General features: G+C 35.6%; 1 protein-coding gene across 3 annotated transcripts in view; it reads left to right on the top strand.

Annotated features, from left to right (window-relative positions):
• zgc:158766 (uncharacterized protein LOC100009641 homolog) overlaps window positions 1-27432 on the top strand; it is a 49504-nt gene that overhangs the window by 2556 nt on the left and 19516 nt on the right. For all 3 annotated transcript variants that reach the window (XM_067411383.1, XM_067411375.1, XM_067411366.1), the window contains exons 2-12: window positions 6520-6717; window positions 10488-11607; window positions 18577-18780; window positions 21059-21182; window positions 21366-21459; window positions 23957-24043; window positions 24134-24250; window positions 24346-24444; window positions 24750-24892; window positions 26240-26378; window positions 27257-27379. In XM_067411383.1, the coding sequence (XP_067267484.1) occupies window positions 6520-6717; window positions 10488-11607; window positions 18577-18780; window positions 21059-21182; window positions 21366-21459; window positions 23957-24043; window positions 24134-24250; window positions 24346-24444; window positions 24750-24892; window positions 26240-26378; window positions 27257-27379 (2448 nt within the window). The remainder of the gene's footprint in view (window positions 1-6519; window positions 6718-10487; window positions 11608-18576; window positions 18781-21058; window positions 21183-21365; window positions 21460-23956; window positions 24044-24133; window positions 24251-24345; window positions 24445-24749; window positions 24893-26239; window positions 26379-27256; window positions 27380-27432) is intronic.

Here is a 27432-nt window from a genome sequence, read left to right as displayed (position 1 = left end):
ATTCATAAGCTGTACATTCCTAAACCCTGGGTTAGCATTTTCTCTGTCATTGTCATTGTTTGGATGATCACAGCACACTACCTGTTTACATAAAGGCTCTAGAATTATATTATATATTGCCAATTGTACTATCAAGTTTATACTGAATGGACTGTACAGACAATAAAGGTATGAGTGAAACATTCTATTCACTACAAAAAGTGTTTTCTCTCACCTTTTGACATTTTTTACCTCAAATGCTTAAACTACTGTTACAACACGCAGTGTTTACATGACTGTTTCCAAATATGAGGTATGTGATTGGTTGTCGGTTGCTAAGCATCCAGTTGTAACATTATAACACTGCATCGTTTCACACTGTACACGTTTGTCACCGCAATGCAACAGAGCATTGCAAATGTTTGCATTAACAGAGCAAATGCAGTGCTAACCTTGCTGCTGAATTACAATTCTAAAACCAAAAGCAGGGTTTAGAACTTTGATAACCCAGGGTTAAGTGCGTTTTGTTAGCACCACCTGAAAGTTTTATATGAAAGTTTTGAATGAACTGTCTGATGATCTACATTGCTTTTCCTAATTGCCACTTCGGCACCATGTATCTCAGTCGTCAAATCCCTACTGTTGACCCATTTTTCTCCTCCATTATCATGCATTTGTCACCAGACAGCTCTATAGATGCTGCTTTGACACCTGCATATAGGAGGTGTGTGGCCGCGCTCCCAGTGGCCGCTGCTCCTCTCCTGTTTCACTCCCGCGGTGGTTTCATGCTCCACTGGAGAGCTGGTGCGCGAGGCCTTTGTCTTCCTGACCCACTAAACGCGCCCGCTGCCCTTCCCGTCAGACTGTCAGGAGTTCACACATGGTTTGTTTAGCGCTCTCTTCGAAGGCTGTCGTTTAGAGCTGCTTCGTTTGGCAAATCACAGCTCCTGCTTAGTTACTGTATGTTTGCATTGCAGTAAAAGGTGGTTAAATGGACCTCAAGTCTATTAGAGCATTAGTGGCACCAGTGATGTCAATGATTTGTAAAAACAACATCTTTTGTGGTCTGTTCAGGTTCCCACGGTCTTGGGAAAACCTTCAAATTGTGCTTTCCAGACCTGTAAAAGTCATAGAAATCAATGAAATCTTAAAGTCATGGTTATTTCTGTAGTGAATATCAGTTTTATATTTAATCGTTAATCATAAATGTGTATCTATTGTGAATTATTTAAAAAAATAAACAAATATATATATATATATATATATATATATATATATATATATATATATATATATATATATATATATATATATATAGTTTTATATTTAATCATTAGTCATGAATGTGTATATATTATGTATTATAAATAATGAAATAATATAGAATTTTTTTATTGGTGTTTATTATTTATTATATATACAATTTTAATATATTTTAAATATTAAAATTTGTACATGTCCTTATATATAATACAATAATATTAAATAAAAATGATAAATATTATTATTATTATTATTATTGTTTTTTTTTTTAGTAATTGTATGTTATAATGTTAAGAAATTAATAAAGATATTTACACGTCTTGCCATATATAGAAAAATGATCATGCAAAAAAATGGAAATTCATTGTCATTGATCAAAAGTTGTGGAAGCCCTGCTGAATAGTAAATTCTTGTAATTTCATTAAATTAGCATACAGTGAAATTGCATGGGAACTTGATATATTTCCATTTTAAATGTGAATATGATGCTAACATGTTCTGAGTGGTTGTTATCTTCTATATGGTTGCTAGGTGGTTGCTATGGCATTCTGGATGGTTGCTAGAGAGTTGCTAGGTGGTTGCTATGGTGTTTTCATTTTGGATGTTTGCTTGTTAATTTCTTATTGTCTCAAGGGGATTTTTTTTTTTCCAGTTTGTAAGTCTGATCACTTCAAAAAAAAAAAAAAAATGCTGCATGATTTTTAGATGTTCATGGTGCAAATTATGTGTTGCAGTTGAAGCAGTTGTGATCAAATCCCTATACCTGTTGTAATAGAGATGTTTGACTAAACAAAAACAAAATGTGTGTCTTAGTGTGGCTGTACCTTCTGTAGCAGATGTCATTCTGTTTTAATAGAGAACAGAGACACCTGGAATCCATGTCGTTTGGTCGCTGATATAATTACGGGTCCAGTTCTCATCCAGCACCTCCACCGTCTACCATAAACACCATCAAAGAGGGCGGATTCCTCAGCGTCCCGCTCCTGCTCCAGATACCACACACATCAACGCTTCCTCCAAGCCCACACTTGTGCTTTGGCTGCTATTAAAAGCTCTTTTACTGGCTTCAGCCAGGTGAAATAACTTTTTCAAGGTTATGGAAATGCGTCAGAAGCTCTCCCTCTGCCCAGTCTTATTTATCTTTCATCTTCAAAGCCTCACTTATCTCCACCTCTCTTGAAGTCCTCCATCCAGTGCTGTGTTCTTGCCATATGTTTAGTCTTCTCAGACTTTAAAAGTGGTGTTTTGGGTGGGGGCGCACTGATACTGATATGCAGGGTGTCCTGAATACAGTTTTCAAAAGATCTTCAAACCAAAGCCAGGCTTCAGACTCCACTAGTGACTCTTTGGTGGGTTTGAACCCCATTTATTCATTTTTGAATGCCCCACAGGAAGTCAAAATAAAAAGTTACTCTGTGATGTTTTTCAGTTGATGCGTGAACAAAACTTTATTTGTAGCACGCCTGTTATCCAGTAATTGCAGTCATTTGTGCTTTGTTACTTTTGACATGAAACAAAGTTTTAGAGTTTGTTTGGTCTGGACTAGGGCTGCCCTCAACTAAAGAATTTTCTAGTCAACTAGTAGTACATTTAAGCGATTAGTCGATTAATTTCGCATTTATATTAATAAGCCATATAAATCAAAATAATGAGTCTTTAATCGCCTATATGCATAATACATTGCCTAATCAGAGTACAAGCGCACACATAAAGCCTGCCACAGCACATCGGCAAACGTAATGATTATGAATGTGGCATGAAAAAAAACAGGAGATGAAATTTTTATAATTTGTTGATAAACTAGTATTTTGTGTGTTTTCGGCTGCAGAGATGAAGTCGACGATGCTGACTCGTCATCTCCGCAGTAGTGGACGTGCATATATGCACGTTTCATAACATAATCTTAGAAATATTTGTTTTATATTTGAATTGTTTAATTTAAAAGACATTTCAAGCTTTACATGCTGTATTTCTCATATCTGTAAGTATATGCTAAGTTTCGGTTAATTTTTGTGACATGCTCAAGTTCACTTGAGACCGAGACGGCAGAAAGCGCATCCTCTTTGTTTTCATTATTTTACAAAAGCACAACGTTTTGCTGTTGTTGTGAGTTTACAGAAATAAAAGCAAACCATTTACAGTTTCGAATTTCAGATTATTTGTATCTGTATGACCAAAATGATGCAATATTTTAAGTTAAATGCAAGTGATCGCACTGGTGCCTCCATGTCACACAGTAAGCGCACTTTCCACACAAACACTTGGATATGCTCCAAATAATAGTGCACATTTATCTAGGTAGAGTGAGCGAACTTGTAAAGTTGCTACTACTTACAATAATGAATGATAGGCGAATGTTTGGATTTCCTGTCAGTAACGATCTGTTCATCACAGACTGCGTGACTTCGCCACTTCCTGTGGAGATTTTTTTTTCTGCGACCAACTGACTAATACCAATTTTGGTTGACTAAGCCTCTTCTAGTCAACTAGAGATTGACAGCCCTATTCCGGACCAACAAAAACAATAAAAAACATATAGTTCTGCTCCACTTAGCGTTCCCATTGGCATTTTTAACATCGAACCTAAAGATACCGAACCTAAAGGCATAGGGATACATTCACAACTTAAATTGGTCGGCTTTTATGACGTATATTTTGTGACAGAACTTGGCAAACATCCAAAACAATGCTGTGTTCTGGGATAAATGCACTCGTAGTTTGTGCGTAGCCTACATATGATGGTATTTTGACCAGCTGAGAATTCGTGAAGACCTTATAAAACATTTAAAGGAGTCAAAACAGCGTCAGGAATACCTCCGTCACACACAAACGAAGATCTGCTGCAATGAGACACGGTTCTGATGCCTGTACCGAACTGTAACGGGCAACACGACTATGACCAAAAAAAACTGGTATGCTTGAGCATTCTGTCCTTTTCAGGGTCACATCTTGTGAAATCATGTCCTGTTTTTGGTTCGTTTACATGTCTTTGGTCCGAGTTGCATTCATATTTCATTCGAACCGCACCAGAGTTCATTTGGAAGCAGACAGAGACCCATCTTTGTGGTCAACAGAGTTCAGATGGCAGTGAGAGTTTGTTTTAATCGAACCAAACATGCCAAGTGTGAACACACCCTTAGCTTTCAAATTCTGTCAATTTTATTAGGAAATGCAGTTTTTGTGCTCTTTAATGTGGTGTGACAGATGTCTGTAGTGCCTCATCTTTTCCGCTTTACTACTAGTTATAGCACCAAATAAACATGAATGAACATCAGAAGGTATGTTGAAAAGTACAACTGTACAGTACAACCAAAATGTATCATGTCTCATGTAATCGCTCAGTCAGTCGCTCAGCTAGTGTGATTAATTAGTAGTTGGTAGTCTGTATATATGTGTATATATATATATATATATATATATATATATATATATATATATAAAACACTAGTTTATTTTGACAGGCTTAGGTCACATGGCCCGAGGCTTTGGAGGCTCCTGGCAGTCCGAGGCCCGAGGCACTGGTCCCACTGGACCAGTCTATAATCCTGTCCTGCCCAAGGCAGTATTTTGTAGCCTGCCACAATTACTTAAAAAAGTACCATTGAACGATGTTAGAAATCATGTTGCCTTTCCTCCCATTGTTAGCCTTTCCTTTAAAATGCGGTTCTACTCTTCCCTGCAGTTTCAGCGCACTGTGATTATTTCTGGATCTCTGCGAGCCACTAATGTGGGAGAGTGATTTAGTTTCCTAGAGCGTCAAGAAAGACTTTCTGCAGGAGGGATGAAACAATGGCCGCCCTGTGGAGGAGTCACGGCATGTGGACAACACATTGTCATTGTCTAATACAGGGCCAACAGAGCAGAACAAACAGGGAAAGTTAAAGTGAGAGCTTTTGGTTACTTTGCCGGGGATTTTTCCTGGGCTTTTCCCCTGCCGTGATGTCTGATCTCCTTCATTAAGATACTATTATAGTTTTTATTATTAATAGCTTATTATTTTAGTAATATTTTCCATTTTCATTGTCATTTTAGTTAATGTTTTTGTAATTTTGTTTCGTTTTTTTTTTTTTTTTGCAATTTTTACTAGTTGTTGTTTTATGTATATTTTTACATTATATTTATATATATTTTGATATATTTAAATAGTTTTTATTCAGTTTTGTTTTATTTTTAGTTATTTTACAAAATATATATTCTCTCTCTCTTTCTCTCTCTAAATATATATTATTAATTTTGATTTATACTTTAAATTATAAAATAATTATATACTGCATATTTATGTATGTGTAATATTATATAATATATATTTTATTGTCTACTTAGTTTTTATTTACTTTTAAGTTTTCTTTTAGTTATTTACTATATATATATATATATATATATATATATATATATATATATATATATATATATATATATATATATATATATATATATATATATATATTAATAATTAAAATGTTAAATAAATTACACACAGATATGTATATGTAGTTTATTTATAAATAAAGATTATTTATTTAATTATAAATTATACACAAATAAATTACATACATTTTTGTAAACTTAATTTTATATATAGTTTTTGTAGATTTGTTGTTTTTGTCATTTTTATTCGTTTTTATTTTTTTTAATGTGTATATATATTTTAAACAAATGTTTATTTCAGTTTTAGTTATTTTAGCACATGAAGTTAAGCTAAATTAAAATGAGAAATGTTAAAATAAAATACATTTTATATTTATTTTTGCTAACGAAAATGTGTTTTAATGTTGTTGTTTTTTTTTAATTTTAGTTATAATTTTAACACCCCTGACTCAAACACATTTATTTTCATTTTGTCCACTACCCTGCCCATTTAACCTCAAGTTGACTGTCCCAGGTCACGGTTTTGTTAGTCTAGGAGGATAGTGTTAATCATATCCGTCTGGAAAGTCCTTTACTTCACAGATATCATATAGTGCTCCATTAGGGACAGGATTTTCCATCCTGCCTGTTATTGTCCAGTCTGTGACGTTACATTGACAGGTGTTTCCTGTCTCATCAGTGTCCCGCGACCTCCTGACATCCTGCTGTATGTGTTTGTGACTGGGAACTGTGGAATTGAACTTGTGACCACTATGGGTCAGAAACCCCAACAGTCTCACTAACCAAACCAAAAACAACATGCTGACATTGTTTACTCCATCTCCATCAATTTGGTTTGATTCGGTCTATAAATCCAGAAACATATGTCCTAAATGTTTAATGGCTCTGTCAATGTGTGATTTGTTGCAGGACTCAGAGTCGTTGGACCACTGCATTCAGAGTACGCTCTCTGCACTGTACCCTCCGTTCAGCGCGAGCGCGGCGACCGTGCTGTGGCAGCTCTTCAGTGTGGTGGAGAGACAGTACCGCGGCGACGGCCTGCGCTGTTTCATTGACTTCCTGCTGCCCACCAAGAGAATCCTGCAGATAATAAAGGAGGAGGCCTGTGTGAGTACTGGGAGTTTCATAAGATGCATTTTAACAGAAGTAAAAGAAATCAGTGGGTAAAAAAAAACGTAATGCCTGCTAACAGTGTTGGAGTGTAACGCATTACAAGTAATCAGATTACTTTTTTCAAGTAACGAATAAAGTAACATATTACTTTTATATTTACAACAAAATATCTGAGTTACTCTCCCACTCACTCACTGTATTGACGGAAAGCTGTCCTATCCCCATGTTGAGAGAAATCGTGCAGCGTTGTGTGTAAACATGATGATTATTGTAGTTCTAGACTAAATGTGAACATGCATTTATTCATCTCACATTTACTCATCACATAAAAACAAAAAAGTATTCCTCAAAATAAATAAAAACTGTAAAATGCAAACTTATATATGCAATATTATACAAAACTGCAATAATGAAAAATGCTACATAAAACAAATATACTTTATGTATTTAATCTCACTTTATTAACCAATGTCTTTGTCAATTTGGTGTGAAAAGGCCTTTACATTTGACAAAACTTTTTTTATTTAAAAAAACAAAACAAAAAAACAAACAAAAAACAAGCAAACCCAGCCCAGGTAAGGAAAAGTAACTCAAAAGTAATGTAAAGCGTTGCTTTCCATTAAAAAATAATACAATTAGTTACTGTTTTTAGGGAGTAATGCAATATTGAAATGATTTACTTTTAGAAGTAAATTTCCCCTAACATTGCCTGTGCTATTACATAATATTTTAAAAACATTTTTAATAAGAAACTTATTTATACAAAGCCGCTTAAGGGAGGTTCACACAGTATTTGCTACAATATAGATATTGTTTATATAGAGACTGGCATTCAAAAGTTTGGGATCGTTATGATTTTTTAATGTTTTTGAAAGAAGTCTCTTCTGCTCATTAAGGCTTAATTTATTTGATCAAAAAGACAGTAAAAACTGTAAAATTGTGAAATATTATTACAATTTAAAAGAACTGTTTTCTATATGAATATATATTTAAGCTGTAATTTATTCCTGTGATCAAAGCTGAATTTTCAGCATCATTACTCCAGTCTTCAGAGTCACATGATCCTTCAGAAATCATTCTAATATGATTATTTGCTGCTCAAGAAACATTTATTCTTATTATCAATGTTGAAAACAGATTTTGTTCAGGATTTTTTTGATGAATAGAAAGTTCAAAAGAACAGCATTTATCTGAAAAATAAACTTTTGTAACATTATGAATGTCTTTCTGTAACTTTTGATCAAATTAATGCACCCTTGCTGAATAAAATTATTAATTCCTTTCCAAAAAATAAAACTTTTTGAACGGTAGTGTATGTTACAAGATTTCTATTTCAAAAAATGCTGTTCTTTTGAACTTTCTATTCATCAAAGAATCCTGAAAAAAAAATTGCACTGCAACTGTTTTCATATATATATATTAGATTTTATTATTATTTGTTGTTTTTTCTTCATTTTACTTATTGGGCCAGCATAGAAATTTGTCATGCATCATGCAATCTTTAAACCCGATAATGTGCATTAACAGGCTAGTCATTCATTCCCGGATTATTTAACTGCTGACAGTCTCCTCTCCTCTACATATATTGTTGTTGAAATCAGTAGCGCTGCAGCTAAACATGTTCAATCCATTTAAATTCTCTCAGAGAGAAATCTTGCGAGAGTGGGAACATGAGAGGGAGGATGAATGCTTCAGGCTGAAAGAGGGTTCAGTATTGCTCTGAAAAACAGCCCGAACAGAGAGTGTTGTGAGCTCACTGGGGTGAACTTGGCAAAGAGGATCAGGCTGAAATGAAAGACTTGCTCAGGGAGGCTTTGTATTTCTGCAGGTTAGCGCTGTGTGAGCACATACCTGAAACCTTATGCTCCTGTATTAATTATTACTCTGAGTCGAGGGCTCTCAGCGGGCTCATTTAACTCGGCCATGATCTTTGAGGGAGGCACAGCGTGCTGAAGCTTACATGTTCCTGCTGCATCATCAACATTAGCATCAGCAATGTCAGGGAGTAACTAACAACTCTACTAAATTACCTGGTTTTCAGTAGCATTACAGTGGTAGCCCTTTTTGTAACCAGTAGAGATGTATCATGACAAATTCCTTTTTCCCGCAGTATTGCTTGTGCCGAAATCTCTCATAAAAAGGATTTTGAAGTTTGATTCATTGTAGTGAACTGGTTTGTTTGTTCACCAAAAAAATACTGACTTTACCATTTAAATAAACAAATAAATATTACATAATATTAATAAATGCATAAATAAGCAAATTCACTGAATCAGTCCCTGCAAAGAATTTTACATTATATTTTTTCAATTTAAATTCTGCTGTTCGCTGTTTTCATTACATAAATTATTAATTGTTATTTATATTTTTCATCAAAGTTTTAGTGATTTTTTTTGTGTTTTTGTCATATTTAGTAGTTCTTTAAAAAATATGTTTATATAGTTTTTATTCAGAAAAACCTTTGCCTTGTTAACTAGTTTTATACTTTTTATTTCAGTTTATTTAATTTATTTTATTTCAAATGATGTTTTTTAATAGTTTTACTTTTAGTTTTAATTAAAAAAAATAAATAAAAAATAACGTCGATAATGTGCCAGTTTGAGCTCTGATTGCTAATATATGTGAGAAATTGAAGAAAAAATATAAGTATGCCACCTTCTATTTTATGTTCTATAATAGTCATAATCATTTTTGCAGTTCTGTTGGGTGATGCAGAAATTACACTTTTCAGTATTTTCTAAGTGCATTATGTTTTTAGTTCAGTGCATTTTTGTGCTAAAAGTTTTTGGGTTAGGTCACCCAAAAATGAAAATTATCCTGATGTACTCACCCTCAAGCCATCCTACAGTAGATGTATATGACTTTCTTCTTTCAAACAAACACAATCGGAGATATATTAAAAAATATTCTGGCTCTTTCAAGCTTTATAATGGAAGTGAATAGTAACTAGTAAAATAGTAAATAGTAAGATTTTGAAGCCCAAAAAAGCTCATCCATCCATCATAGAAGTAATCCATACGGCTCCAGGGGGTTAATAAAGGCCTTCTGAAGCAAAGCGATGCATTTTTGTAAGAAAAATATCCATATTTATAACTTTATAAACTAGAATCACTGGCCTCCGTATGCAAGTCAATTCAAACTTTGACCTGATGCATGACGTATTGACGAACATGGAAACGCAGAGGATAGAGCAAAACAAAACACTAGTCACGAATTAGAAGTCTAAAATGAGAAATGTCGGAGGAGCTTGAGTCAAACAGCCTGTTTGAATTTCGAGAGTGGTCTACTCTTACCTACGCTACTCCTACATCCTACGCCAGAACTCGATTCTCTCATGAATGCACGGACGAACGTTACCGGAAGCTAGTGATTATTGTCTATAAAGTTATAAATATAGATATTTTCTTAAAAAACACATTGCTTTTCTTCAGAAGGCCTTTATTAACCCCCTGGAGCTGTATGGATTACTTTTATGATGGATGGATGTGCGTTTTTTGGGCTTCAGAATCTCGTCCCCCATTCAATCCCATTTTAAAGCTTGGAATAGCCAGAATATTTTTTAATATAGCTCCCAGTTGTGTTTGACTGAAAGAAGATATACATCATATACACCTAGGATGGCTTGAGGGAGAGCGGATAGTTTTCATTTTTGGGTCAACTAACCCTTTAATTATTGCAAACTGCAAATAACTGAAAGTTATTGCTCATACATGCAAGGAAAGCACTATTAAATCTGATTAATTTGCCCTTTTTATTTTGCACAGCTGCGATTCAAAGGCCTGTTGCTGTACCACGAGGGATGGCCGCTGTGTTTACATGAGAAGGTGGTTCTGCAACTCGCACCGCTGCATAAAGTACGTCTGCGGCAGGGAGATTTCTACCTGCAGGTGGTTCCTTTAGGCCGCAAGGCTGCCAAACTGGTCATAAAATGCCTGTCAGGGAGCGGGCAAGCCATCGCAGAGATCCCTGTGGCCGAGAGCATGTACGGCAGCGTTTTTACAACGGACTTCCTGCAGAATGTAACTCGTGAGCGCAACTTGCAGCCTCTCCAGAACTGCCTCCTCAGCACTGGTGCCGTGGTTTATCGCACACCCTGGAAAAACGTGGTGAATCCTTTGTTTGTGACCAGCACCGCCGACGCAATCATGCAGGCGCGGAGCGGTGGCACGACCCTGCGCGGTCAGCTCAGCACATGCAGCACACACGGATCCACGGGAACGCTCAGTTCACGAGACTCTCTGGGCGGCGAGTCCACCGTATCGGAACCCGTTCTCAGTCGCAGCCTCACGGATATGGGCATTGGCTCCCTGCGCTCAGAGGATTCGCCCTTGCAAAAGAGTCCCAGCCCGGATCAAGGATTCATCCGAGGTAGAATCGGCCACAAAATGCTCTCATTCAGCACAGACCTTAGTAATCCCGGCCTTCGCAAGCGTCACCCTAGAGACTCGACAACCTTCGAGTCACGCCGGCTTTTCCGCAAGTCCTACATGGAGGCACTGCAGAACCCCATGAACATCGGCTCCAGCTCTGAATCCATTCTGGAGGAAGGAACGGAGTCGACTTCCAGCTCCGTTCCGAAGGAGCCCATCCCACGGAGGATCTGTGCCCGTGGATGGCTGGGAGGAGATGAACCTCGCAACGGTTCTCCCGCCATAAATCCATCCAAGAACGCTGAGCTCAGTCCGGAGGAGAGACGCTCCAAATCTCTTGAACGTACCAATAAGGCCTTGCAGGTTAAAGGCCACCGAGCGCGCTCATCCTCCGGCGGCTCTGGCAGCAGCCTTCCCAAGAAACTTATGAATGGTTATACATTCCGTTTTGGAAAACTGGACTTGGAGGCGGCCTTTCCTGGCATTGAGAAACGGAGCAACAAAGAGAACTCAGGTAAAAACTTATTGTCAACTCTTTCATACAAAACAATGTCCTAACAAGTGGTCAACCAATATATCACCAAGGCCTAAGTTATCGGATGATATTTGGCAATTTTTAATTATCTGCATAATTTGGGCCAATTTATGAGCCAAACAGTTTCAGAAGCGGGACTTTTAATTTGACACCACTGAGAACCCATCGCTGAACATTCAAGGCATCCAGTTTTTTAAATGTTTTTCTTGGTTATGCAAACATTATGGGAACATTACTTTTGAATATTCTCTGAACATTCGGAAAAAAAGTAGTACCATTTAAAAAAATAAAAATATTTTTTTTATGTTAACGTTTTGAGAACATTATTAAAGACCCACTGAAGTGCCTTGGAACGAGCAGCATTATTCAACTTGTTGACATAATTTCCACTGAAACAGGAAGACGGGGCGGGACATATCGAACAGCTCCTCCTCTTTTTTTAAAATGGCCGATAGCGTTTAGTTTATATCACATCTCGGCCAGAGCTGTTGAACTTGGTAAAGCCTCAATTTCCTTCTAATCTCTAACTGTTTCTCCTCCTAATCTCCATATTGCTTTTGAAATGCAGCATTCTGTGCAGAATTCGAATGGGTCCGATATGTTTTGTGATCTGAGCTGACTCGCGCATATCATCCACTTTGTGCTATCGCGTCTCTGGACCGGAGCAGACTGTGTGCGCTACGGCAGTTCGCGTGACACTAACGTGAAATCAGACTTCATTTGCCTTAATGGAAAGCATATTTACACTGACTTAATCTTTCTTATGCCCTATATAGTGCACTGCACCATGTCGAAAATAGTAAATGTATGAACAAGTGACCGATTTCAGCCGCAGCTAATTTATAATGTAGGGGGCGGGATGCTTTAGATTTTAGAGAGCATTTGATTGGACCGAAAATCTGATGAGAATTTGAAGTGCAAAGTGCAGAGTGATGTCATCAAAATCACTGATCCATTTTGGTGGAAGTGAGAGACTGTAAATTCTGAACACTTATATCTTCTAAATACGAATTTTGTTATTGTTTTTGTATTGGCTAACATATTATTCATGCTAAAAGCCAAAAAAAACGTCCATTTTGATTTCATGGTGACTTTAAAGACCAATTACTGGAAGACCGCTTGTTCATAACTTTGAGAGAACCTTGCCAGAACCAGTTCTGAGAACGATCCCTGTTAGCTGAGCAAGAGCGCCAATTCATCCGTCTTCATTAGTTTATCTGCATTACGCTTAGTCAGGACACAATGTGCAGAGCACCTTGTTTGAGCTTCTTTCCAGTCAGTACTGGACCCTTATTTCTTCAGTCTAGTGTACTCATACAGACAAGCTTGCCTTATCAAATCATGTCGCCTGAGGCCTTGAAAGCCAGCTCTGGTTCCAGACAGTTGTTCTGTTGTGCTCCGGTGTGTAATTATCACCTGCAGCAAAATGCGGGACCATCAACAAGCTCATCTGTGTGCAGATTATCGGAGGAGACAGCTTGTCATTCCTTCCACTTGATTTTATGGCTTGCGACTGGCTGCATGTGAGGACTGATAGCGCATGTGTTTTGGAATGTTTCAGTGGCCCTGCCCTGTTACAGAGGCTGCTTGTCTTTGTGACGTGTTTGCTGTAATGTGCAGCCCTGTACCCTAAAGGCACGATACTACACTGAAAGCATTGCATGGTTTTATTTAGCTCTTCCTGCTATTGAGTGTTTGAAAGAAAGAGTGTTTTGCCCTCCATCTAGTGCTTCAGGCCAGGAGTGTGTTTGGAGTCTATCCGCAGGAAATTCCACACTGTTCGGCACTCTTATGATTTTGGGTTACTTCATGTCAAGGGGTTGCACCATGTCTTAAACGTGCACAACAAGATAAATTTATAAGCAAAACCCCTATATTTTTTATATCAATCTGAGTTTTTGTCCTAACTCGCTGTGTCAAGTGACATATATACAGTCAAACCAAAATTTATTCAGACACCTTGAACATTTCATTCATTATTACAGTTTATTCACTATAGTTCAAAAAAAAAAAATGGTAATAAAATATGACAAGAACTCAGAGTTAAACTGTGTCAGAAAACAAATTATCTTAATTATGCCAGATAACACTTAAGCAAAACATGATCAGGTCAAAGTGTCTGAATAATTTTTGGCTCCAAAGATGATCAATTTTACTGGTAGTCCACTGTATGGAGATTTTTTGGGTATAATATGTTAGTTTACTTTATTTTGCTATCCTCACTTACATAAATGAACTATAGTGTCCTGCACCCACTAGTAAAAATATATCAAAAATGTCTAAATAATTTTTGGTTTGATTGTATATATATATATATATATATATATATATATATATATATATAATACTTGTATTTTATTATATAAAATAATAATTATTATGTTTTTTTTAATTTAATATAGATTTTTTAATATAATTGTATTTTAAAAAGTAATAATATAATATAATATAATATAAAAATTATTATTATTATATTATTATTATTAATAATTATATTATTATTTTCAATATTATTATTTATTTTAAATTTAATATAATGCATGATATTCAGTGATGATAATTATTTGTTTATTATTATTAATATTATTTATCTTATTTAATTTATTAAATGTGTTATGTTTACTGTTCATGCATTATTTTATTTTAATAATGATAATAATAATTATTGTTGTTGTTATACTAATATTGTATTACATAAAAGGATAATAATAATAATTATATTATAGTTTTATTAGTATTGTTTTTATTTTATTTAATATGTATTTAATTTCATGTTATTTTTAAATAATAATAATAACAATAATAATAATAATAATAATAATAATGTACTTTATTGAAAGGCTCCTTTCATGACACCCAAGGTCACCTTACAAGAAAAAATAATACAAAAGTAAATAACAATAAACAAGACAAAACCAAATATTAAAATACAAGCTCAAATAATCAACAGGTCATAAAAAGGCCTGAATAAAAAGGCGAGTCTTGAGATAATGATACAAATTTATTAATAAGGTAATGATTTATGTATTATTATGATGATTATTAAATGTATATTTTTATTTTAATTGATTAATAACTCATCAATCTCTAAATGGCTAACTATCAGGTGATTAATCAGCCTGATGAGTGATATAATGATGTCTAACCATTATAAAAGCAGAAAGTAAGGACAGAAATATGATTTGTCACATCAAGCCTGGATAGGAAATGGCTTTAGACGTGAATTCATTCTCTATGGCTCTCATTTTACTTTCCTTCTCTGTCTAACACACATGCACACACACACACACACACACACACACACACACACACACACACACACACACACACACACACACACACACACAGAGTGGTTTAGGTAAATTCCCATCTGGGAATCTGCAGAGTCCCTCTGTTCTCTGGCTTTCTTTCCCACACATGAAAATCAGAGCCATTGAGTCTCGGCAGGAAGCCACAGCGGATCCGATGACCACCTGAGGGAGGATCTCTGTGCCGCTTACCTGCTCGACTCCCAGCGCAGATGTTAAGCTCCCATCCAGATGGTTTGCTCCGTCATAATGGGAAGCATTGTGTCCCGTTGGGCTAGTGAAGATGCTGAAGAGAGGCTTAAAGAGTAAAGCCCATCTCTACGTAATATCTGTTCTGTTACAAAGCCCGAGCGAAGCAAGGGTCAGCTCAGACTTTGTTCAAAAAACAAATGCCATTGACTTTGAGGCTGGATCAGATTACGGGTGATGTGGTTTTGCTTGGCCTTTGTGATTCCATTAGGTCTCTTGCGATTATAGCCTGGTTCCCATGATACCACAGCGCTCGGTCTGCCTCCCAGAGACGCATGCAAAGTCAAGCAAATGTAGTTGTGCTGCTGGTTACTGCAGCTTTTTGAAAAGTGTTGTTTAGTGACTAACTAAAAGCAACGACAATACTTACTTGTTTTAGCTTTCCTGGTAAACAACCTATATATTCCAATTAGTAGCGGAATACAACTTTGCACTCGAGCAAACTGAAAAAATGTGTCTCATATGTAGCATTGGAAATCCTGATTCATTCCAGTGAATCAATTCTTTCAGATGATTCATATAAATGAACTGATTCAAAAGAATCTATTTGCAGCATTTTATAGTGTTACTGAAAGAAACTCATATGTAGCATAATGGAAATCCTGATTAATTCCAGTGAATCAATTCATTCAGATGATTCATATAAATGAACTGATTCAAAAGAGTCTATTTGCAGCATTTTATAGTGTTACTGAAAGAAACTCATATGTAGCATAATGGAAATCCTGATTAATTCCAGTGAATCAATTCATTCAAATGATTCATGTAAATGAACTGATTTAAAAATGTCTATTTGCAGCATTTTGAAATCCTGATTAATTCCAGTAAATCATTTAGTTCACATGATTCATGTAAATGAACTGATTTAAAAAAAAAAAAGTCTATTTGCAGCATTTTAGTGTAACTGAAAGTAACTCATACTGTATGTGGCATAATGAAAATCCTGATTAATTCCAGTGAATCAATTCATTCATATGATTCATGTAAATGAGCTGATTCAAAAGAGTGTATTTGCAGCATTTTATAGTGTTACTGAAAGAAACTCATATGTAGCATAATGGAAATCCTGATTAATTCCAGTGAATCAATTCATTCAGATGATTCATGTAAATGAACTGATTCACAGTTTGCACAGAAATTGCTGGTAAATTTCACAAATAATTACAAAGATGATTCTACATTGTTTATTATATCATCTGTATCTTCAGTGTAGTTAGAAACCTTTCCTTCAAAGTTGCTTCGCCAACACTAGTTCTGCAGTGTTTGCTCGTGTTTTGTGCGAGAGGTTTCGGTGTCCGTTTCAAGCTTCCTCTGCTCGTTGAGGAAGTGCATCACAGAAAGGAGCAGGTCTCAGATTCACACAGGAAATGAAGTCATCGAAAAGACAATAGTGGAGGGGGTGACAGGAGTTTGAAGTTTAAAACTTCAAAAAAATGACTTGACATTGTTTATTTGTAAGTGTATGAGATGTGCTTATACTGAATATGCTGAAATTACATATCTTCATATGAACTCAAGTTCAGCTTTCCAGTCAAGGACAGGCTTATTTTTCTCAATCTATAGGAGTTTTAAAGGTGGCAGAGAAAGTACAGAAACTCTTTTCAATAAAAACAACCCAAGTTGGGTTAAATATGAACAAACCCAGCTTTTGGTTTGTTTTGACCCAGTGGTTGGCTTAAAATGAACCCATAATAGGTTGGAAATTAAAAATCAGACACACAATAGAGGCAACAATAATAATCAAAATGTGAATATTTTTTAATAAGTAAGTCAAACATTTAACCCAACCGCTGAGTTCAACCCAACTTGGGTTATTTTTAACACAGCATTTGTTTAGAGTGTAGTTAGTTTATTTATTAAATTTTTTTGAGTTAATTATGTTTATTAATTAATTAATGTATTATTTATGAAAAATGCATTATATAATGATCTTTCTTTTTTATTGGTTGATATTCAAAAGTTCTTCCTCTTTGCAATTGAAATGTTATATTAACATATAAATATTATATTAATTCTCACAGTGTATTTGGGTGTTTAGTTACTCTAAACATTATTTGGACTCTTATTTGGATAGTTTAACCCTTGAAAGAAGGTAGTTAATATGTAGCGTTTCTTCGAGTTGTTATATTTGTCTGTGGCATGTCTTCAGCCGCAGCCCTTTCCTCTCAGGATGAGGAAAATGAGCAGTGTTGTGTTGTATTGTTTGGGTTGCTGGGGTTGGAAGAAACAGCCCGAGGGTTTGGATTCTAGAGAAAGTTCACAAACATCTGCTTCAGCTGGGAATGTCAGCCGCAGCATTCCTCAAACCAGAGCCTGAGGGCTGAAAAACTGAGCTGTGTGTGTGTGTGTGTGTGTGTGTGTGTGTGTGTGTGTGTGTGTGTGTGTGTGTGTGTGTGTGTGTGTGTGTGTGTGTGTGTGTGTGTGTGTGTGTGTTACAGTAATCAGACGTGTGTGTTTGTGTCTGCCTCACACACCTGGTCTCAATCGTGACTCAACATTGAGTCACTATATAGTTTTTGTCACACGTCTTCCAACCTTCCAGACAGTCTGTATATCATGACTTGGATGTTTAATTTTGCGGTCAAATGTGCTAACTGTTTGCATCTCTGCCATTTAAATGTTCGTTGATTTGTTTTAAACTCATCAAGTCTTGTAAATACTTTTTATGATTTTGTGTTTTTGAACTATACCATTTAAAAGTAATATTTTTTTATTCAGAAAGGACGCATTAAATTCAAATCCTGAAGAAAATGTATGATGTTTTCCACAAAATATGAAGCAGCACAACTGTTCTCAACACTGAGAATAATAAGAAATGTTTCTTTAGCAGCAAATCATCATATTGGAATGATTTCTGAAGGATCATGTGACACTGAAAATTGGAGTAATGATGCTGAAAATTCAGCTTTGATCATAGGAATAAATTACAGCTTAAAATATATTCACATAGAAAACAGTTATTTTAAATTGTAATAATATTTCACAATATTACCATTTTTACTGTATTTTTGATCAATAAATTAAGCTTTGGTGAGCAGAAGAGACTTTGAACAGTAGTGTATCTTGCTGTCGCTCTGAATTATTCACATTTATGGATCCATTTAGCCAAAGCAATGTACATTGCATTGAAAATATACATATCTATCATTCTCTGCAACTGTTTGAGCTAGTTTTGAATCAATGCCTTTGAAATGATTCACATAAATGCATTGAACTGACCAACTAAAACTCTGTTTTTGCTGCTAAAGTTTAAAAATAAAATCCCACTTTTCACAATGATGCTTAATTTTAAATCACAATCATCATATTTAATCAATATACAGTGTGTGTTCAGTATATCACACAGCCCTGGTGTTTGCGATAATGAGATGATATTCTCTGATGTGTTCAGGTCTCTCTGATGATGGTCTACGCTCAGGTCCCAGAAGGAACAGTAACAGCGGAGATGAGTGTGTTCCTCCCAAACCCTCCATCAGACCAGCGGTCTCTCCTGCCCCGTCCACGACGCCCCCTGCTGTCTGTTCCACACCACTGCCATCACTCATGACCCAGGTCAACCAGGAGCTCTTGACCTCTGGTGCGATAACGCTTCCTGGTACGTGACAGGGGTCTCGCCTGTCAGCTGAAAGAGAGAAACAGATGCTTAGAATTTTTATATATATAAATTCATTCATTTTTAATGCATCGCAAAATTAACAGTAGGAATGCACGATTGATCAAAATCAGTGATATTTTATTATCACAGTTTCTGTTATTTTTTTGAATTTGAATTTGATTTTTAAGTTTTAGTTTATTTAGTTTTAGTTATTTTAGTACTTTGTCTTAAACTAAATAAAAATGAGAAACGTTGGCTTGGCAGCTAGCTGAAATAAAACACTTTTTTATTTTGTTTTAGTTCAGTTAATGTTTATTTTATTTCAATTAATGCATTTTTTTTATGTTTTTGTTAACAATAATAACCCTGATTAAAATAAGACAGAAATCACAATATGTGTACAAAATATATGGCTAATAAAAACTATATGGAAACTGAAAATTAAGAAATTAAGAAGAAATTAAGCTTATTTGACAATAAATACATTTTAGTAATGTAATAATAATAATATTAGTAATGTAATTTTACTGTAAAATTATTATTATTTCATTATTTTTCTTAAATACTAGTTTTATTTTACATTAGTAATATTTCTTATTTTATTTAGTAATTATCGTCATCATTTGGAAAAAATAATTATGACTTTTTGTAACAAAGTTAAAGGCTCAGGGAAGAAGGAGGTGGGAACAGGCAAATGTTAAATATAACTTTAAATTACAAAACAAACCACAAAACAAAAGTAAGCGGCAGCCCCTCATGGACAACGGCCATCTATAAACATAATAAAAAGCAACGTTAAAGGTGCAGTATGTAATATTGACAGCTAGTGGTTGAAATGGGTACTGCAGTCCAAATTCAAAATATTGGAGAGGGTTGTTTCTCCCTCCCTTCCTCCTCAGACTCGATGCTAATGTTGATTGCCAGATTGAGGACATGCAACAGGAACGAGCACAATGAACAATGGAAGGTGACGGACATTACACTGCAAGTTGATGAACTGATTTATCCTCGTTTTAAAACGCCTCTAGACAGAGCTTTTTAAATCGATGCCAAGGCATTTCAGGTCGGGTAGAATCTGTGATCTCTGACCTAGTTTGTTTGCAGGCTTCCGTGGCTACAGTACGCCACCAACTGCCAACCCGAAGTATCGAAATACTATTGGGTAAATTGGCAGCGGCCAGGATCACACAGACCAAAACAAAAACAGACATTCCGACAAGTACAATAACTGGCTGTAACATTGTTTTTCGGAGAAACAAGAATGTGAATTTAGCCTGTTTCCTAATTATCTGCCAACATATTCTGGTATTTTGTGCTTTAGTACAGTCAAAAAGTCCCAGGACTTTAAGTCCCAGGCCTGGTCGTCACTCCTCCTTTTATCCTTCTGGAGCTTCTCTGCGAGACTCTAGACCAGTGTGTCGCACAGGTGTGACAATTACTTAACTACATGAATTACTCACCCTCATGCCGTTCCACACCCGTAAGATCTTTCTTTCATCTTCGGAACACAAATTAAGATATTTTTGATAAAATCCAAAGCTCAGTGAGGCCTCTATTGCCAGCAAGATAATTAAAACTTTCAGATACCCAGAAAGCTACTAAAGACGTATTTAAAACAGTTCATGTGGTTCAACCTTAATGTTATAAAGCAATGAGAATACTTTTTGTGCCCCCCAAAAAAACAAAATAATGACTTTTCAACAATATCTAGTGCTTCATGAAGCAGTGTCTTGATATCGCCCATCACTAGATATTGTTGAAAAGTCGTTATTTTGTATTTTTGGCACACAAAAAGTATTCTCGTCACTTTATAATATTAAGGTTGAACTACTATAGTCACACGAACTGATTTAAATGTCTTTAGTAGCTTTTTGGTTAATTATCTTGCTGTCAATGGAGGCCTCACTGAGCCATCGGGTTTTATCAGAAATATCATAATTTGTGTTCTGACGACTAACAAAGGTCTTACGGGTGTGGAACGACATGAGGGTGAGTAATAAATGACAGAATTTTTGGGTAAACTAACCCTTTTACTCCACTGACCTCATTCTGTTCCCACAGCTCCCGCCCCCGCCCTGCTTCTTGCCACATTATTATTTTACATTTCAACCAAATTTTCAACCAAATTTTGCAACCCTACAAACAAACACAGCAAACCTGCAACGTTTTTCAATGCATTTTAAATTGCAAAAGTAAAATCCCAGTAGATTTCTCCCCCACAGCCCTAGTGAACAGTGCAGTTTGATTTCTCAGGTTACTCATCTGACCTCTGCTGCAGGTAACCAAGACCGCAGTGGGAGAGCAGTGCTGCAGGTGTGCACCAGGAGCCAGGTTTGGACAGACGCGTGTCGCACCACAAACGAGATCACCGGGCTGCTCTGCTACTACTGCAACAGACTGCGGTGAGAAAGCTGGTGTCTCATTTCCTGTGTTTCCATCTCGAAATCTCAGCCCCATCTCTGTGGTGGAATGAGGGACACTGTTTACTGAATCAGTCTGCTGCGAGGCAGTTGTCACAGGCCTCAGGCTTTTATTTACAAGACCAACTTATTGCGCTAAAGTGTCTTGCATTTTTTTTCTTTCAGGAGGGAGAAACGAGATCTGGGTTTGACGGTTCTCGTTGACGCTCGCAGACAGCAGGCCACTTCCACACTGTTCTCGGCTCTGTCTCAGTTTCAGGTGAGACGAGGCGCTCTTCTAGTACAGATCAGCTGTAAATGACACGTCTCAAGCCCTCGTTATTTTAACCCCTGATTTTAAAGCCTGACATATGAAATAATAGACAGAAAAATAAAATATACTTTTTTGAAATGGAACAGTTTACTTAGACTAAATATTTTTACAAATGTAAAAGCAGTTTGCACATGTGTTTTATGTTAAGTGTAATATTTGATACATCAGTCTTTTATGGCTCATATTATATAAAACATTAAGAATATTATACTATTACTATTTAAGGGCCCAAACTGGTGCAGATGCTGATTTTAATATGGCCAAAAAGAAAGATGAAATTCTGATAGCTTGTAATGTAAATCAGATTTTTATAACAATAGAGCACACTACTTACGTAAAATGCGTCACTCCTTATCTCCCAATAATGTCTTAAGATGATATTTAAATGCTTTTTATGTTTTATGATCAAAGCTCTGTAACTTTAAAACTTATAATGGAATGCAATATAATGATGATTGAGAGATGAATAAATAAATGTTCCTGATGCATTATAGTTGATACTCACATTTTAACAAGATTTTTCTAAAACATGTTGGATAATCAAGTGAATTTGCAAGTTGCAAGACATTATCACCCATTAATCTATTTGTGACATATTTGTGCACGTAAGCCAGAAACATAGCAAGTAGGCATGCAAACGGCAACAATATCAACCTCATTTTGGCACATTTTGGGATGTGTGAATCACATAGCTCAAAGCATCTGTGTTTACATTTTAGCCACTTTTTCAGCATGCTAATTGTCGTACTCTGTATAGAGCCGATGACTGTCAGCTTCTACCTGGTTCATGTCAAATATCTAAAGGAAAGCCTGTCCTCAGGGACTGAGATGAGGCCTGTATTAGCTTGTCTCTTAAACTCACTCTGAGAAAATTATCGGTCCCAACATGCAGACAAATACAGGCAAGATATGAGAGAAGAGGGCCGTGAAAATGATGTTTGTTTCGATTCAATATATTCCTATTAGCACTATAACGTGCAATAAATCATCAAAACTTTTTAGTCTTTTTATTTATAATTATTTAGTGAGTTTATATCTCACAATTCTGACTTTATATCACGCAATTCTGACTTTATAACTCGCAATTGCAAGAATTATGTGATATAAAATCAGAATTGTGAGATATAAAGTCATAATTGTGAGATATAAAGTCAGAATTGTGAGATATAAAGTCAGAATTGTGAGATATAAAGTCAGAATTGTGAGATATAAAGTCATAATTGTGAGATATAAAGTCATAATTGTGAGATATAAAGTCAGAATTGTGAGATATAAAGTCAGAATTGTGAAATATAAAGTCAGAATTGTGAGATATAAAGTCAGAATTGTGAAATATAAAGTCAGAATTGTGAGATATAAAGTCAGAATTGTGAAATAAAGTCAGAATTGTGAGATATAAAGTCAGAATTGTGAAATATAAAGTCAGAATTGTGAGATATAAAGTCAGAATTGTGAGATATAAAGTCAGAATTGTGAAATATAAAGTCAGAATTGCGAGTTATAAAGTCAGAATTGTGAAATAAAGTCAGAATTGTGAAATAAAGTCAGAATTGTGAGATATAAAGTCAGAATTGTGAGATATAAAGTCAGAATTGTGTGATATAAAGTCAGAATTGTGAAATATAAAGTCAGAATTGTGAGTTATAAAGTCAGAATTGTGAAATAAAGTCAGAATTGTGAGATATAAAGTCAGAATTGTGTGATATAAAGTCAGAATTGTCAGTTATAAAGTCAGAATTGTGTGATATAAAGTCAGAATTGTCAGTTATAAAGTCAGAAATGCGAGATATAAAGTCAGAATTGTGAGATATAAAGTCAGAATTGTGAGATATAAAGTCAGAATTGTGAGATATAAAGTCAGAATTGTGTGATATAAAGTCAGAATTGTGAGATATAAAGTCAGAATTGTGAATATAAAGTCAGAATTGTGAGATATAAAGTCAGAATTGTGAATATAAAGTCAGAATTGTGAGATATAAAGTCAGAATTGTGAGATATAAAGTCAGAATTGTGAGATATAAAGTCAGAATTGTGTGATATAAAGTCAGAATTGTGAGATATAAAGTCAGAATTGTGAATATAAAGTCAGAATTGTGAGATATAAAGTCAGAATTGTGAGATATAAAGTCAGAATTGTGAGATATAAAGTCAAAAAAACGTTTTTAATTTTTTTATTTAGTGGCAGAAACAAGCTTCTATAGAGTCCACACTATACTACTCTTACAATAACAGCACAGATTAATGATATCTTTGAAGTGCGCTTTAAAGAGCTCGACAAAACTGAGTGTGCATTAATAAAAAAACTGAATGTTATCATTATAGTTAACTTTATAGTTAAAGTTCTTGGAGTGACCGGGCCTTTAAGCTGTTTAGTCATTGTAATTATACATATGGTTTTTTTTTTGTTTGTTTGTTTTAATTTTTGAATTCTTCTCTCCACCAGACTTCTATACCCAATGCACTTTATTCCGTTTTGTTTCTCGTGGACAAAGATGCAGCAGTAAAAGTGGAGAGAGACATCACAGTTCCAGTGAGCAAATAACTGCCCGTCGTTGTGTCTGTTTGATCTCAGTCTGTGTAAAATCATGTTTGTTAACTGCTCTGCTCTGCGCTTGTACAGTGTGAAGTTCTGACGTCTCTGAAAGCTCTACAGAAGCACATTGACTCGTCTCAGCTCACCAGAGACTTTGATGGCACCTTCCCATATGACCACAGCCACTACATTCACTTCAGACAGGTGCACAATTACAACACATTCACTGTTGGTCAGCCGAACACCTTCGTCCTAATATATATATTGAAGTTTGATTTGTTTGTTTTTTTCACTGGCAGAAAATTGAACCGTTTGCTACGAGCTGCAGCGCCGCAATCTCTTCCCTTCAGAGCTCCATTGATACACTAAACAATATCGGCAATCTGGAGACATCTGAGGTAATTCAGTGTATCTTGTAGAATAAATGACACTAAGTAGTAGTACATTTTATGGTCATTCTCTGGGAAATACTATATCGTTAAAGTCCCAAGCCATTTAGTCATGCAGCATGATTGAAAATGATTTAAATTGCCTTGATTACTAACGTTTGGTCTTACTTTACTGACCAATCCTAACTTACAACTGCTGCCTTCCATTTTATTACTTTGCAACTTAATTTTTTTATTGAAACACAATTCAAATTCTGCAGTAACTAAGAGGGAAAAGGTCAATTGAACATTAAAATTTGAATACTGTCCTGTAGGAGGTGTCAGAGGTCATCAACCAGCAGAAAAATCTCATGAAGTGTATTCTGGATGACACAAAACTAAACCGCCTGCGGCTGGAGGGCGGCACGTTTCTGGCACGGATCAGGAAAGAGGAGATGTGTGAAAATGAGAACTACAGGTACTGCCTTCATTAGAGGACTGATAGAGACTTATACTGAGTATTAAATCTTTTAATTGGTATATTGGTTGTCAAGATCAAAGGTGCATTAATTATTTTTCCACTTAAGGCAAGATACCACCAGTGAATTTGTAATTAATAAATATCACGATACTTCCCCAGTTACTTAATCACATTATGTTAAGACATTCAATTTTGCTTTATAAATTTTGATGTTTAAATATGCAATTAATTTGCATACATTTCCAGAAAACCTCAAAATTGACCAGTGCATGAAAATGCAATGGTTTTGCCTGTAGTGTCTTTGCCTTAGTGTCTTATTTTATGTGAATCCCTTGATTTCAGTGGGATAGGATTGGGATAGGAACAAGGATTTAGTAGAAATAAAGTGATGCGCCATCATGCAACCATTAAAGTTTTAACTTTTGTTGCATAAATAGGAGCTATCAAAAAAAAATGAACAAAATCATTTGTACAAAATTCAAGTTGAAAACACTAATGTGATGGGACTGTCCCTGTGGTATTTCTCTCTGGAGAATCTATCTGACTCGAGAACTATCCATCAGATCACTGCATTGACAGCAAGACAAGGACAAGGACAAAGGAATGCGACAGCTGAAACCCATGTCTTGCATACGTCTGTGCGTAGTGGTTCTTGAAGCACTGACTCCAGCTGCAGTACACTGTTTGTGAATCTCCCCCACATTTTTGAATGGGTTTTGTTTCACAATCCTCTGCAGGGTGCGGTTATCCCTATTGCTTGTACACTTTTTTTCTACCACATCTTTCCTCTTTTGCAATGACCTTTTGTGTCTTGCCCTCCTTGTGCAAGGTGTCAATGGTCTTCTTTTGGACAACTGTCAAGTCAGCAGTCTTCCCCATGATTGTGTAGGCTACAGAACTAAACTGAGAAGGTGTTTTGAGTTAATTAGCTGATTAGAGTGTGGCACCAGGTGTCTTCAATATTGATCCTTTTCACAATATTCCAATTTTCTGAGATACTGAATTTGGGATTTTCCTTAGTTGTCAGTTATAATCATCAAAATTAAAAGAAATAAACATTTGAAATATATCAGTCTGTGTGTAATGAATGAATATAATATACAAATTTCACTTTTTGAATGGAATAAATCAACTTTTTGATGATATTCTAATTATATGACCAGCACCTGTATCTAGTGATGGGCGATTTCAAAACACTGCTTCATGAAGCTTTACGAATCTTTTGTTTCGAATCAGTGGTTCAGTCTGATTTGGTGAGCTGGTTCAACCATTTCACTAAAAAGAACCGGTTTGAAGGAACAATTTGTTCACCCTAAGTTTAACCTTGTGTCGTGTTGTGTGCAGAGACGCTGTGGATATGGTCAGTGCGCTGTATAACCAGGTGGATGAGGAGGTCCACAAACTCGTCATTCTGTCTAATAAATCACTGCAGCAGCTGGAGACGCTACTGGAGCTGCGCACGCTACAGGAGAGACACGAGGAGGTCAGAAACACCTTTAGTTTAGGCTCCAATTCTCACTATGAACTAGTTGCTTATTAGCATGCATATTAATATATTGGCTGTTTATTAGTTCTTAAAAAACACATATTAATGCCTCATTCTGCATGATCTCCTTTAATCCTATGCAATACTTAAACTTAACAACTACCTTACTAACTATTAATAAGCCGTATATTAGGAGTTTATTGGGTAACACTTTATTTTACAGTGCCGTAGTTACAGTACATGTTACTACATGTACTTACTATAGTAATAACAGTAAATTATGCATACAAGTAACGAACCCTATTCCAAACCCTAACCCTAAATGTAACTCTATAGTAAGTTCATGTTGTTAATTAATAGTTCTCAGTACATATTTGAGTAATTACAATGTAACTACGGCACTGTAAAATAAAGTGTAACCATTAATTGAGGCAAAAGTCATAGTTAATAGTCAATGTGTTCCCCAAACTAAAGTGTGACCTGAATCCACAAATACAGTGATGCACTTTGAGCAGTATTGCTTCTGCATGCATTCATTTTCTCTATAGCAAATCTGATTGTTCTTCAAGAAAGAGCTGAATGTGATAAAAAATAAGGCATTGTGGATTATGCAGTCAAATCACTCAGGGTTTTGTGTTTTATATCTCTGTTTTTGATCAGAAAACACAACCACTGTCTTTTGCGCTCTAACACTACAACATCCCACATTAACTAATAATAGGAGAGCTTGTTAAAATACATTAGCATTGAAAATCAGGTTGTCTGTGGTTTAAATTAATTATTTTTTCTTTTTGAATTTTACTGTTTTATTCAAATAATAAATGTTTATTGGGAAAGACTATGGGATGATAATGTTTTTCTGTCTCTCTCCTCAGGTGAAGAGGTGGTTTTATGTGGAGAGTGAGAAACATTTGGCTCCTTTGGACTCGTATAGTCTCTCTCTGAGCTCCATTCAGGACATGAGACAGAGTCTGGCCCAGTTCATGGACGAGTCCACAGTAAGTGTCCATGTAGTTTCATATGAGGAAAAGAAAGAAAAGGGGAGCTAGGG

This window comes from Chanodichthys erythropterus, chromosome 2 (assembly GCF_024489055.1).
Source record: "Chanodichthys erythropterus isolate Z2021 chromosome 2, ASM2448905v1, whole genome shotgun sequence".
Taxonomy (NCBI): domain Eukaryota; kingdom Metazoa; phylum Chordata; class Actinopteri; order Cypriniformes; family Xenocyprididae; genus Chanodichthys; species Chanodichthys erythropterus.
This window is presented reverse-complemented; position numbering and strand designations above follow the sequence as displayed.